General features: G+C 36.8%; 2 protein-coding genes across 5 annotated transcripts; one reads left to right on the forward strand and one right to left on the reverse strand.

Annotated features, from left to right (window-relative positions):
- The first annotated feature begins 3158 nt into the window (after positions 1-3158).
- Positions 3159-7126, forward strand: LOC145034994 (inactive leucine-rich repeat receptor-like serine/threonine-protein kinase At1g60630). Its single transcript, XM_078983574.1, has 2 exons — positions 3159-5024; positions 6319-7126. The coding sequence occupies exons 1-2, from the start codon at positions 3716-3718 to the stop codon at positions 6981-6983; spliced, it is 1974 nt and encodes a 657-aa protein (XP_078839700.1). The 5' UTR covers positions 3159-3715; the 3' UTR covers positions 6984-7126.
- A 47-nt stretch (positions 7127-7173) lies between these two features.
- Positions 7174-10541, reverse strand: LOC145034995 (uncharacterized). Of its 4 annotated transcripts, none has more exons than XM_078983578.1 (9): positions 10012-10541; positions 9455-9814; positions 9253-9352; positions 8503-8559; positions 8153-8270; positions 7981-8063; positions 7824-7879; positions 7628-7709; positions 7174-7425 (listed from the first exon to the last, which is right to left on the reverse strand). In XM_078983578.1, exons 2-9 carry the CDS (start codon positions 9778-9780, stop codon positions 7369-7371), a joined length of 879 nt encoding a protein of 292 aa, XP_078839704.1. In that variant the 5' UTR covers positions 9781-9814; positions 10012-10541; the 3' UTR covers positions 7174-7368. The 4 variants fall into 4 exon arrangements, with proteins under 4 accessions (XP_078839704.1, XP_078839702.1, XP_078839701.1 ...); XM_078983576.1 differs by having other exon boundaries at positions 7824-7885; positions 9455-9811; positions 10012-10538; XM_078983575.1 differs by having other exon boundaries at positions 7824-7885; positions 10012-10537.
- Positions 10542-15277: the final 4736 nt, after the last annotated feature.

Raw genomic sequence — 15277 nt, forward strand, 5'->3', positions numbered from 1 at the left:
TTGTGTTGCTAGGGTTTCAGTCAAAACCCTAATGGACAGCTTAGGCCTTAAGCAGTCCAAGAAACCTTCTGGAATAAGGCCTTTGTGGCCAAAATTAAGATGGACTCCTCTTAATTTCGTCCATACCCTAATCCATAAGGATTCTTAGCCCAATATCAATTATCACACAATTGACATTTCTAGTCCCCTTTATTTAATTAATGTCTTTTAGCCACAAAATTAATTCTTAATTAACTCTTGTCTAATATTAATTAAACTATATGATTTCTCTTTTAATATATTATTCTCATAATATATTAATAAACCATAATATCCTCTCTCTCCATAAATCACCCTGTCAAGTTGCTTTGGTGAAGGCAACTCAAAAGGACCATGCACAACCGGATCAAGTACATACTAAATATAGTTATGGGCTTAGACACTAATCCAACATCAGTATCCTGGTAGATTAGATGTTATATGTTGCTATGATCTGTTAGATCGGTTTGTCTGTCTATAAACTGTTATGTGATTAGCTAATATATATGCACATGTTTGATTGGTGGCTGAGGCTTATCTGCTTTCTGCAAAAGTCAATAGACCTGGGCATTCCAACCCGATGGTTGTGGGTCATGAGTATTCCATCCCGAGGATGATTGGACTCGTAGTACGTGGGCATTCCAACCTATTGGTTGTGGGTCTGGGGTATTCCATCCCGAGGATGATTGGACCCATAGTATGTTGGCATTCCAACCGGATGGTTGAGGGTCTGGGGTATTCCAACCTGATGGTTGACTGGACCCATAGTATGTTTTTCATGATTATATGTATATTGTTGTGTGTATGGATATTTTGGGGGAGCTCACTAAGCTTTGGGCTTATAGTTTCAGTTTTGGTTTCAGGTACATCAGATGATCGCGGGAAGGCAAAGGCGTGATCGTACAGCTCCTCATGTTTATGACCTTGTTTCTGGGATACTCTGATATTATACTATTTTCAAAACAAATTTTGTAATGCTCACTGGTTTTGAAATGTTTTAAAAAGTTTTTAATTAGCTTGAATTTTATGGTTGTTACACTTTATATGTTATAAAGATTATATTGTGAATGACTTTGCGAAATTCATATATTCTTCATACGAGTTCCGTTCTCGACATTCTTTATATCTACTGTTTCGTATTTATGTCGACATCAAATCTCCTTTATATTACTTTGGCTAAAAAGTAATATATTTTTGTTTCGTATATTAAAATAAATACTGACGCAATATGTTGTAATGTGTAACTTCGAAAAATCATAACTTCTTCATATGTCATCAGATTTTGGCAATCTTTATACTCACGGTTTCGTATTGACGTCTACTACAACTTTCATGGTTATTACTTTGGATTAATAGTAATATATTTCCACATTGAATTTTATAAATAAACGTTTATATTAAATTATACTATAAAGTGAAAATGGGGTGTTACGACTTACAACCCCGATCTGGAATACGTATTGGGGGGGGGGGGGGGGGGGGAGATTACCTTATAATAACCTATTTTTATATATACTTAGAGTAGCCATTGTGTAACATATGTTTTTTATTTGAATAATTAGTGCAATATGTAAGATTAAATGAAATAAACGAGTGAAATTAGAGTAAAAAAAAGGTTAAACAAGGGTTCAAGACCAAACAAGTTAACAAGGGCGGGGGTGATCTTGCAATTCGGGTCAGGGTCGGGAGTTAGGAAGTGGAAGAATTCAAGGGCAGGGGTCGATGGCTATGAAGCGGAAGAATTCAAGGGTGGGTCGAGCTAGGGAGTCTAGTTCTCACATCTTTTGGTATCGTTGACATCCCTAGCAAGGGATGTTGCCCTTGACCCTTATCATTCGTCATGGTCAGGACCAAACTTGTCTTATACAAGTACTATCTACATCATCAACTTGTATTAAATCACAGTTTGAGTCTCCTTTAACATTCATATAACTCTCCATTACTCTAATTTGTTCGGTGATATTAAAATCACTTATATAACATGGATAAGTAAATGCCGAATGTTAATTTCATTTATTATGTATATTGAAGGTCATGCAATGTGTGGTTCCAGGGACACTTATCTACATGTTCGTGGATTGTTATAATTATGAATTATGAAATTATACTCATTATTTGTCTTACAAGTTTTTATAATCGTTAGTTACACTTTTGGGATATCGTTGAGATTCCATACGAGATGAAAATGGAAATTGTGAATGTTGACATCATCAAGTCTCTAGAATTTGTAGAAACATTCAAATGGAAGGCTACATTTCAATTACATGTCGACTCCCAGTTTTTACTTCAATTTTTACTCTTGCATTTGGTAAGTTGCATTTGCATATTGAATGTAATTATTCTAATATATAGTTGCGGTTGTATAAATCTTTTTCAGTTTAATATCTTACTTTCTTAGAGATATCTAATAATTAGAATAAAAAGGATGTTTCTTAGAAGATTTAACTTGAATAACTTTGATTTTGATCAAACTTAAGCACATCATTCGAACTTCAAGCTAGTCCACCAAATCAAAGGTTAGTTAGACAAATTACGTTCAAATGGTCCAACACACGACAATGAGATGTGACTTTGACCACACAGACGCACATGAAAATAAAACTACCAAAAAAACAAAACAAAATGGTTATATACTCAAATGTAGGTACCAAAAGAATAAAAAGATCAAAAATCGACCCGTTTTTCCTTCATAAAAAACAAAAAATTAAGAGAAAGTACAAACTTGTGGAATCCACTTTCAAAACAACCAGATAAAATGAGCCAAATAACATGGAATTTCTGTCACATACAGAATTCCAAACCCTGATTAAAGAAAGAAGAAAAAAAAAATTAATAATCTGACAGTAAATATAAGACATCCATAACCAAAGACGGTTGTCTGTCATGGTTGGCTGAGCTTTGTACAGATTTATGAACCACTTTAAATAGTCTAGTCATATTCACTACCACCCACACTCTTTAATTTCTTCACCAGCTTCCTTCATACCTTTTATCTAGAAGTTATTACTCCATTTTTTTGTTAAAAAAAAAAAAAAAAAACGAAAAGATAAAGAGAAAATTGTTATAAAGTGATGAAATAAATGCTTAAAAAGCTTCAAAGATTTAGTTGAATTTTACTCTTTTAATAACCCAAGATTTGAATTAAGCAAATTGTGTGTGTATGGGGTAGAAGGTATTTATTGGGCTTAACAAAGCTCTGATTAACTTCACGTGTAGACTCGTCCATGTGTCCGTGAGTCTTTACAAACACCTACTTCAAGAAACACACACATACACACACAGGAAGCCAGATCAGATCCATTGCATAATCTCTCTGTTTCAACTCAAGAACCAGTTCCCATGGTGGGTTTTGATTCTTGCTTTGTTTCTTCTTCTACTGTTTTTGTGTTCTTGAAGATAAAAAGATGTGGACTTTTTCGGTCAAATCGGAAACCCTTCGATAATGACATTTAATTTGGGGGGAATTTTGTTAAGGGCCCCTTTTATCTCTCTCTCTCTCTCTCTTTCTTTCTTTCTTCCCCAATCATTCATCTATTCATTACCACAAAAGGAAGAAAGAAATCGCTAGATTTTGAGCTGTTTCTCCCCATTTTCAATTAATCTAAGCGAAAAGGTAAGTGTCTTTTTGTATGGATCTTTAATTGAAAAAACCTTTTGGGATTTGCTTTCAAGGAGTTCAAATACGCACCCAGATGAGATGAGGCGAAATGGGGGTGTTTTCTTCGTTTGTTTGGTTTTTTTGTGCTTTGAATGTGGATTGAGTGATGATAGAGAAGCACTTTTGGCGTTGAAATTATCGATTGATCCGTCGAATTCTCTTCAATGGAATGGAACCGATTTCTGCCAATGGGAAGGAATTAGAGAATGCTTGAGAGGCAGAGTGTCGAAACTTGTTCTTGAAAATGTGAATTTGAGAGGGACATTGGATTCAAGGAGTCTTAATCAGTTGGATCAGATTCGTGTTTTGAGTTTTAAACAAAACTCCATTTCTGGTGAAATCCCAGAGCTTTCTGGATTGCCGAACCTCAAATCACTCTACCTTTCTTACAACAACTTCTCCGGCGAGTTCCCGGCGTCTCTCACCACCCTTCACCGCCTCAAAACCATTGTGCTCTCAGGTAATCGTCTTTCCGGCGACATTCCTGACTCGCTGCTCAATGTACAGAGACTGTATATTCTTTACTTGGATGACAATAGATTCACAGGAAAAATCCCACCTTTGAATCAGAGTGGGCTAAGATACTTGAATTTGTCAAGCAACCAGCTTTCCGGCGAAATCCCGACGACTCCAGTCTTGGGTAGATTCAACTCGACGTCATTTACCGATAATGTTAATTTATGTGGCGATGCGTTTGGTATCCCATGCACTTTTGCTCCATCCCCGTCTTTTAGTCCGGCGAATCCGACCCCACCCAGCACAAGCAAATCGCACAATCGCCGGAAAATCAAGAAAATAGTTATAATAGCCGGTTCGGTTGGTGTGTTTTTGTTATTATGTGCTGTAATTGCATTGTTAGTTATCTGTTTGAAAAAGAAGCAAAAGAAGGCGCCGGAGGTGGGAGCAAAAGGAACTGAAGCAGTCTCGGCGTTGGGTGGTGCTGGCGGAGGCGCGGCGAGCAGTAGTGGGAAAAATGGGGGAAGTGGGTTGACACCAGAAGGCGAAGAAGGTGGTGGGATGGGGAAATTGGTGTTCTTTGGTGGTGGAGATATGCCGGAAATGAGTTATAGTTTGGAGGATCTGTTGAAAGCGTCGGCGGAGACGCTGGGAAGAGGTACGGTGGGGAGCACGTACAAGGCGGTGATGGAGTCGGGTTTTATCGTGACGGTGAAACGGCTGAAAGACGCTAGGTATCCAAGGGTGGAGGAGTTTCGGAGACACGTGGACGTCATCGGAAGGCTGAGACACCAAAATTTGGTGCCTCTCAGGGCTTATTTCCAGGCTAAAGAAGAACGCCTTCTCGTATACGATTATTTCCCCAATGGCAGCCTTTTCTCTCTCATCCACGGTATGTTCCTTCGCCTAACATATTATTTAAATTTTAATTGAAGTTAATTTATCTTTAATTCCTAAAATAACAACCATCTTGCTTATAATAGTTTACAAATGCCCCCGAAGGCCTGAAGTGAACTTAATATGTGCAAAACTTTTAAATTAAAAATAAATTGTTTTTCCATATAGATTAAATAAATTAAACTATTATTAGTTACAATGTGATCATAATTTTTTAAAAAAAAACGTCAATATAGAATAGCTCCCGCTAGAAAAAAATAATATTTATTTCGATTTTGGAAATCGGAGAGTGACGAAAACTTTGAATTTGTGGGTAGGAAAGGTCGGGATCCATGTCCTAGTTTTTAAACAACCGACAACGTTATCTTTTATATCTATTATTATTTTTTTTGAATTAGAGAAAATGAATAGGATAGATTTGACAACCGAAATTATTGCTAGCCGATTTTTCTAGTAACAATCAGTTTTGAATTTTGATTTTGAATGCGAAATTGTTCATTGTTATTGCAAAATTCATATTTCTTACTAAAAAATAAAGTTTTTTGCGGTGGGGATCTTAAAATCTCAATTACTTAGCACAAGCAAAAATTTGTGATCCTCTCTCTGTCCTTACATATAGCTGCCAGTTTCAGAAATTGGTCAATGTCTTCCACAAAAACAAAAGTACAAAGTACAATAATATTTCATAAAATGGTCCCTGTATTTTACAAAAGGTAGAAATGGTCCTCATGGTTCACAAAATTACATAAATGGTCCCTATATTTTACAAAATTACAGAAATTGTCCCTGTATGGTAGTAAAGTTTCAAATTGTCCCTGCGATTTACAAAGTTACATAAATGGTCTCTGTTTGATAGAAAAATAATAGAAAGGCCCTTATGTTTTATGAAATTACAGAAATGGTCTATGTCTATACCAAATCTATAGAAATGTTCTTTGTGTTTCACAAAATTTACAGAAATGGTCGAAATAAATGCTATTTTGTTGAAAAAAAATCACATTTCCTTCATGTGGCAATTTTTGTGATGTTTTCTAAATTTTTTGTATTTAATTGTTGTATTATACCATAACTTGATACTCAACCCACTTAGTGGTACTGGATTTTTCGTTTAAAAAAATGGGTGTGAATTAAAGTATATTGTAATTTTATGTAGAAAATATATTAAATACAACACCAAATTGGCCAGAAAACCGGACCGAAGTAAACCGGTTCATTACCCGTTTGGTTTTGTAACACTTTGTTTAGAATCACTAAAATCAATATATATATATTTTATAATTATTTTACAGGATCAAGAACATCAGCCGGTGGAAAACCTCTTCATTGGACATCGTGCTTAAAGATCGCCGAGGACTTAGCCACCGGACTTCTTTACATCCACCAAAACCCCGGCCTCACCCATGGAAACCTCAAATCCTCCAACGTCCTTTTGGGCTCTGATTTCGAATCTTGCCTCACAGATTACGGTTTAATGTCATTCAGAAACCCTGATTTCCCTGAAGAATCAAGCGCCTCCTCTCTCTTCTACCGGGCCCCGGAATCCAGGGACCCACGAAAACCCATCACCCAACAAGCAGACGTCTACAGCTTCGGCGTCCTCCTGTTAGAACTTCTCACCGGAAAAACTCCATTTCAGGACCTTGTTTTGGAACACGGGTCAGACATCCCTAAATGGGTGAAATCCGTAAGAGAAGAAGAAACCGAATCCGGCGATGAACCCACTTCCTCCGGCAACGAGGCGGCAGAGGAGAAACTGGCGGCACTTCTGAACATCGCCATGGCTTGTGTCTCGATTGCGCCTGAGAATCGACCGGTGATGAAGGAGGTGTTGAGGATGATTAGGGAAACGAGAGCTGAAGTGGCTCATGTGTCGTCTAATAGCAGTGATCATTCACCAGGAAGATGGTCGGATACTGTTCAGAGCTTACCCAGAGATGAACATTTGAGCATATGAGATTCATTGGTTGTGTTTAAGGAGAGTTTTAATTAAATTTCATTCGTGAATTTGTGTAGGGGGTAAAGTTTTTCATTTTTATTATTATTATTGATTGGTACTGTAATTGTGTGATAATTTTAATGATACCGATGACTTCTCAAGAGTTAAGCAAAAATGTAACTTTTAGGTTTGACTTAGAAAACAAATCTTTCAATAACCCAATCAATCATTTTAGCTTTTTCCAAAAATGGCATATTTCTACAAGTTTTGGTATCGTCCGACTTGGACACAAAGAGTCAATCGATACATCAGATATATATATGAAATACACCCAAAAAGGTCAAATCTGTATATAATTTACAACAGGTTTAAATCTATACTTACAACCAAATTCTTCTTCAGCTCAATAATCTGGTTCTTGCTTCATACGCATTCTGCTTGATGACCCAAACGTCATTGTCTATCATCATCAAGGAGTAACAATCATTTAGTCTATCATACAACATCACATAATAATTTATAATGTGTTCGGAATGGATTAGATGGGGACTGATGAAAACAAGACAAAATTTGCAAAAATTGACCCGAGATGGGGACTCATTTTGGATCTCTAGTTTGTACAAAAGACGAGAATACCCCTAAAGGCATGAAAAGAAAGCTACCTGGCTTGTAGTAGGCAGAATAGTATTAGCAAGATCTTCATTTAGTGATACAGGCAGTGGTGGCCCTGGCATGTATCTCATGCTACAAAAAAAAAGAGAGAGAAGATAAGCAAAATCCATCAAAGTTTTGACTTGAAAAAGTAATATGTTTGACTCTTTAAAATCAAAATTGGAGTGTTATGATTTTGTGACTTACTCGTTTAAGATGGTAGTTATGTTGTTCTTGGCATGGCTAAAGAGGTCAACATTGTCCTGTAGCTGTCATTATTAGATGTTATATAATATAAAAACATTAGCCTGAAATAACAAGTTTGTTAAACATAACAAATTCAAAACTCAAAAACACTACTTACCTTGAGTGCAGAAATATTAGCTGAAATCTGACCAAAAACTTGTTTGTTTTGTTCCAAAAGATGCCTTGTGGACAAGCTTGTCGCTGAATAATTCAATCAAAGTAGAATCAAATCAATAATATCCTCAAGACCTTCAATTAAATACAATTTTTAATCTACAAATGATACCAACCTTCAAAAGGAATGCCACCACTCTGGAATCGGTTATTCATGGTAACTGAAAATGGAGCCACATTTAAAGTTGTAATTGAGGATACACTTGGCTTTGATGATGATTCCATCAAATTATCCTGGAAAAACACGACAATTTAGAATGCTGGTTTATTTTATCAGTTGGATGGAATTGAATGATTAAGGAATGGAATAAGCAAGGTAATGGAATGAGCATTACATTCCATGATCATGTTTGTTACTTTGGCCTATACGAATGGAATGAATTTTTTATATTGTATGTTGACTCTAGATGTATTCTACATAATATTTTAATTACAATCAATAGACTTTTATTTTGCATACACATACCTTCTTATCTTTTAACTTCTTTCCCATCTTAAGTTCATCAAGTTTCCTTCGTTTTCTCTGCCAAATATCTCATCTTAGTAACCTTCTAAACAAGGAAGTTCAATAATTTATTATTTATCAAATGCATCTTCAAGTTTCCACTCTTGTTTTGGTAAATTTTACTAAAAAACACATGTCATTTTTTTTTCAAACAGTCTTACTTTTAATAAAGATTTCCATCTAACTTCTAAACACTTTATTGCACTTTAACGAACTCTAGTTATTGCTATTCCTCGTTCACATATATGTGTAAAGTAATACTTTTCAAAAAGAAGCACTCTCTTGGGAACATGTTGCAATTTAACTTCTAAGTTCATGTAACGGATGTGTCTTTTAACATGTTTATTTTAAAAAAATAAAAAGAAAGGTTTGATTGTTAGGTAAATATCTAAAGTATCCCTTCTATATTTTGACAAAATGAACGAATCTTATGGACCAAAATTAATGTTTATGAATATTTTGTGATGATTACTACTTACTAATGCTCCAGAGAAGTAAATCTTGAGTTTATTTTGGGAAATTACATAAATAAACTTCTCCTTGAATCTCAGCATATACCTCAATTATGATCCTTCATAGCCCTACAAATGTATTTTTATTATCCTTCTGACCTTCTTGATAACTATGATACTATGTTCTTATGTTAAATTTATTTTTTATTTTTTTTAATGTTAACCAATATATCAAGAAAAATATAAATTAGAAGCTCACCGTCATCCACCTACACCTCAGGGCAACATCACGAACAGTTTTATCACGCAATGTAGCAGCAATCTTGATATACCTCATGATGCTCGGTTCATCACCATATCTACATATATATATCCAACAAATCATAAGCATATAAATCAAGAAAATTAGTTAGATTAGAAATTAAACGTGAATCTTTATAAACTTGGAACAAGATACTTACTTGGAAATTCCTTCCTCCAATTTATACTGTTCTTCAACAGACCACTCTACAGCCAAACCTGCGTCATGCTTCAACCCTGGGATTGAAGTATCGGAAAGAGAAGAAGCGCTAGAAGTCCTAACTTTTGCGAATCCTGAACTGTTGTTTAACATGCCAGAATTCGCAGAAAACATTATGTCTGGTGTAGTAGTGGTGTTATTCATCCGATAGTAATCACCCATCATAAGCATCTCAGTTGTGCTGTTAATCGCACTTGTTTGGAATGATATGGCGTGTCGATTCAGAGCAGAGCTCAAAGCTTGTTCATGGTGAAAACCCGTATCCATGACTTGTGTGCCAGTACGCGATTACTACGCTCTGCTGCAAAAAGAATGTATTTATAGATGAATCTATGGATAAGAGTATTGATTCGGAAAAAGGGTGTTGAATTTATGTAGCGTTGAGTTTGCAAAGTGAGAGAATCTGGTAACTATTGTTTGTTACCCCAAAAGTTAAACCCTAGATTCCTCACATACAAATCGAAATTAGGCCTCTCATTGAAAATCACAAACACCAACCTTCAATTAATCCGAAACTCGTAAAACATCGAACGTAGAAGCGCTAAATTAGTGCTGGAAATAGCTGTTTTACGAACCCCAAAAGAATAAAAAATAACATCCACGGAAAGAAACCTTCATATCCGAAATCTTCAAGTTACATCATTGATTCATCATCAAAATCCCATAAGGCGATACTGATAACGACGAGTAACGTAACCATGTACGCAGAGATTGATAAAGAGAGAAGGGCTTTCTAAATGTCTCAACTTTTGAAGAAGGGATGCTCTGATTGGCTGTTTGTGTTGCCTTTTACACGCATCACTCAGTCACGACGCAAACTGCTGCTACCTTCATTTGCTTTTGGGTGCTTAGAGCACAGGGACGACGCACTTTTGGTGTCTACTTAGTGGTGGAGGGTAAAATAACATGGGAAGAAGGGTTTTGGCCAATGGGAAAACAGAGGTGGGGGTGGAAGTTGAATGAAGTTTTTCTGTTTGAAGCTTTTTTAAGATTTTTTGGTCGCGCAGATCTTGGAGTTGAGCAAAAGTGCGAATCCCATTAGGCAACTTGATGCTACACTTGTCACAATTCCACCCAATGCCCAAGATGATGATAGGAGTACTATGGTTTCTATCAAATTTAATACTTTGTCTACTAAATTTTGGTTACTTTACAAAAATCTAATAGTTAGTTTTATAATTTTTTTAACATATAGTAAAAATGATAAATTGTATTATTGTTATCACATGCTAATAGAATTTGATGAATATTGTGACCACCGATAGTGAAGAGAGTATGTTTCATTCAGAACCAAAACTTTATCATATCCATAATCCATTATTCAACTCTTAAACTTGACCATAAAATGAAAAGTTATTTCGTTTCCACAAAATTGTTAAACCAACAACATGGTGTTGATTTGTATTTGATTGGGAGTCTAAATTAATGATTACATAAATTTATAATAGTGGGATATATTTCCTATGAGATTTTAATGATCACATAAATTTATAATAGTGGGATATAATTCCTATGAGATTTCATTAGCAGATGAAAGTATAAATATACAATAAGGTGAGTCAATCACAAAGAGGGTCGAGAATACAACACCAATACATAGAGGGCTAGACTATAAAAACACAGTGATTGACGTGTTGTAGAGCATTTGCCCCAATTAGCATCAGAGTAAGTTGTGGGAGTAGATGCAGACGAGGTTGTAGCCCGTGATCTAGGGTGTCACGAAGGTAGCGCAAAATGCATTTGAGAGGCTAGAAGTGGGACTCTCGAGGGTCGTGCATATAGAGGCATATATGTTGAACTGTAAAGGAGATATTTGGTCGAGTGGATGTCAAATATTGTAATGCCCATGCAAGATTGCGGTACGTGGATGGATAAAAAACAGGGTCACTATGAGCACTAAGCTTGAAGGCTGGATCGACAGGGGTGCGACATGGGTTGCAGTTTAACATATGAGCATGTTGGATAAGATTTGTGGCATACATCTTTTGAGAGAGAAACGTGTATGTAGGTGATCGAGAGACAGATATCCCAAGAAGTAGTTCAACGAGCCCAGATCGGTCATGGCAAACTCAGGGGTGAGGGAGTCTATGAGTTGACAAATAAGATGAAAGGATGATGATGTAAGGATAATCCAACAGGCTCCCACTTGGATAAGTCTAATAACTATAAATGCAATACGACTTCAAAATCCGATTAGCAATCGTAGCTCTCAAAAGCCGGTGTCGAACTCTGACACGTCCTAAAGATATGGGATCATGTAGTCCTCTATTCTCAAGATATCGTGCAGACAAATACATGGAATATAGCCATACTTATTGTCCAACAGTTTGTTTCCTGATTTCTGATTTATCTGACGTAGAACTTAATTGAACACATCAACTTAGTCCTGACCGGGCCCGACACATAAGTCAACACAAAATCATCGAGGGTCCCAAGATATCGCTTTTAACCTCTTAGGACAAAAGGAACAGATAAACTTTGACTTATATGATTGTACTATTTACTCACTGAGTCGTACACAACAATACGTTTTATAACATCAAGTTACTAATGCGTTTACGCATTATCAATGCACAACCAACTTGTAAACAACAACTCATATATCTCGGTTTAACGACTATACGATATTATCGTCTCATAATCACTCGTGATGAATTCCATGAAGTGATTCATGCGAGCGCGAGTTTTATCCAATACTCAAATCTTATTTCAGGAGCACTCATGAACCTTGCAAAAAATCTTTGTTATGTCTAAACTCTTAGACAATATACAAGCCAATTCATGACAGTATTGCCTCAATACGTACTTCCAAAGTATGATCGACGGTTGATAGTTCGAATAATCATATTATTCCGGAAGTCAAAACATACAAAATGAAACAATAGTAAACAATTGACACAAGACAGTAACATTACTCATAAATAAAACTCCTTTATTTAATCATCAAATGTCAATTACATTTTATGTATTACAAGTTTCTAAACAACTATCTAATCACTAAAACTAATATAGTCATTCAGCCCAATGCTCCTGGCATGCTGCAAGTGTTTAACCTTACTTAGTTTCTTCATAAGGGGATCTGTTGGGTTATCTTCTGATGATACCCTCTTTACTACGAGGAGTCCATCTTCTACTCGATGTCTTATGAAGTGATATTTTATGTCGATGTGCCTAGACCTACCATGATCCCTCGGTTCCTTGGTTAAGGTGATCACACCCTCGTTGTCACGTAAAATTTCATAGGCTCCTTTATGGTCGGTACAACTGTAAGGTCTCCAATGAAGTTCTTAAGCCATAGTGACTCCTTCGACGCTTCACTCACTGTTATGTACTCTGCTTCGCATGTTGAATCAGCTACGGTCTCCTGCTTGGAACTTTTCAACGTTATTGCTCCTCCATTCATGGTAAATATCCAGCCCGACTGACAGTGGAAATTATATTTGTCGGTCTGAAAGTTGGCGTCACTATACCCTCGCACTCTTAAGTCATCGCTCCCACAGAGGGTAGGAACCCAATCACTAGTCATCTGCAGGTACTTAAGAATGTTCTTTACCGCAGTCCAGTGAGCTCTACTAGGGTATCCTTGATATCTGTTGATCATGCTCAAAGTGAAGGCCACATCAGAGCGAGTACACATCATATCATACATGATCGAGCCAACGGCGGAAGCATATGGTACTCGACTCATTTCTGCTATCTCAACATCAATACTCAGACTCTCAACTTACTCAGTTTGGTATTGCTTTGGATTGGTAACTCCCATTTCCTGGAATTCACTATGCTAAAATGTTTCAACACTTTATCCAAGTAGGTACTTTGACTGATTCATATTAGTCTTTTACTCCTATTTCTCAACATCCTTATCCTTAGAGTATAAGCAATTTCTCTGAGGTCCTTCATAGAGAATCACTTCCTAGGCTATTAATTAACCTCCTGCAAGGTTGGGATGTGGTTTCCTATGAGCAGTATGCTATCCACAAACAAAACGAGAAAGCTAACTATACTCCCACTGGATTTGACATATACACATGACTCATCCTTGCTTCTTAAATTCCAAACTCTTTGACTTTCTCATCGAAACAAAGATTCCATATGTGAGATGCTTGTTTCAATCCATCTCGGTCTTCTTCTTGAAGATCCATTTGCACCCGACCGTCTTATGGCCTGAGACATTGTCAACCAAGTTCCAAACTTGATTGTCATACATGGACTGAATTTTGCTGTCCATAGCTTCTTTTCACTTTGCAGACTTTGGGCCTACCATGGCTTCCTTGTGGTTGTTAGGTTTATCCAAATTTATTAGTGTACTATCACTGATAAATGTATCGCCCTCAACAGTTATATGGAAACCATATAATACGGATGGAACACTAACTCTACTGGAATGTATAAGAGGTAAGGACTCGTCATTTGGTTCAACAGGAGTTTCCTCATCTGGTTGAGTGTCAGTGTTAGAGGTTCCTTCATTGCTTGATCCTTGAAGCTCTTGAAGATGAATTTGTCTCCCACTGTCCTATTGGCATATGAGTTATCTCTCTCGGAAAATCCTTCTCCTCGCAACGAAGACAACATTGTCACTCGATCTATATAAGAGATATCCAAAGGAATTTTACGGGTAGCCGATGAAAATACATCGCTCACTACGAGGTTTAAGATTGTCGTGAGCCTCTCATCTTACGAAAGCCTCACAACCCCAAACCTTGATATGTGCCAACGAGGGAACCTTCCATGTCCACATCTCGTGAGGTGTTTTGGCAGCCTTCTTAGTTGGGACTAGATTAAGGATATGGGCAACAATCTCTAAGGCATACCCCCAAAATGAGATGGGTAATGTAGCTCGACCCATCATGGAATGAACCATGTCCAACAAGGTTCGATTGCGCCTCTCAGCCACACCATTCAAATGCGGTGTCCTAGGCGGCGTCAATTGCGAAACAATTCTACATTCCTTGAGATAGTCGTGGAAATCGATACTAAGATACTCACCACCTCGATTGGATCAGAGCATCTTTATCTTTCTGTTTAGCTGATTCTCCACTTCTTTCTTAAACTCCTTGAACTTTTCAAAGGTTTCTGAATTGTGCTTGATGAAGTAGATATACCCATATTTGCTATAATCATCGGTAAACGTCATATAAAAGCGGTTTGCATCCCTTGTGGTGGATCTAAATGGCCCACATACATCCGTATGTATGAGATCTAACAAACCCTCACCCCTTTTCACAAATGCTAGTGGATGGTGTCTTGGTAATCTTTCCAGGCAAACAATACCTAAGGTCAAACGACTCCAAGACTCCATCCTTTTAGAGTTAGACTATGCGCTTCTTGTTGACATGTCTAGGACAACAATGCCACAAGCATGCTTTGTCCAAACCTTTGGACGAATCGATATGCAACACATTATTTCCTAAGTTGTCTACAACCATCACAATTTCATATATACCATTACAAGACAATGCTTCAAAATAGAAAGTACCATTCAAGAAAGCATCAATAGAACCAATTTCATTGTTAAATGAAAATCTAATGCCTTGTTTACACAAACCATGAAAAGAAATAATGTTTTGTGTCATTTCTGACGAGTAGCAACAATTATTCAACTCTAAACCTAACCCACTACTAAGCACTAAAGAGTAAACTCCAATCTTGGTGAGAGATGACACTTTCCTATTCTCCACGGTCAAGTTCATCTTTTCATGCTTCACATCCCTACTTCTTATTAGACACTGCAAATCAGAACAAATTTGAAACCACATCCTGTATT

Source organism: Lactuca saligna, chromosome 3 (genome assembly GCF_052625555.1).
Source record: "Lactuca saligna cultivar CGN05327 chromosome 3, ASM5262555v1, whole genome shotgun sequence".
In the NCBI taxonomy this organism is placed as follows: Eukaryota; Viridiplantae; Streptophyta; class Magnoliopsida; order Asterales; family Asteraceae; genus Lactuca; species Lactuca saligna.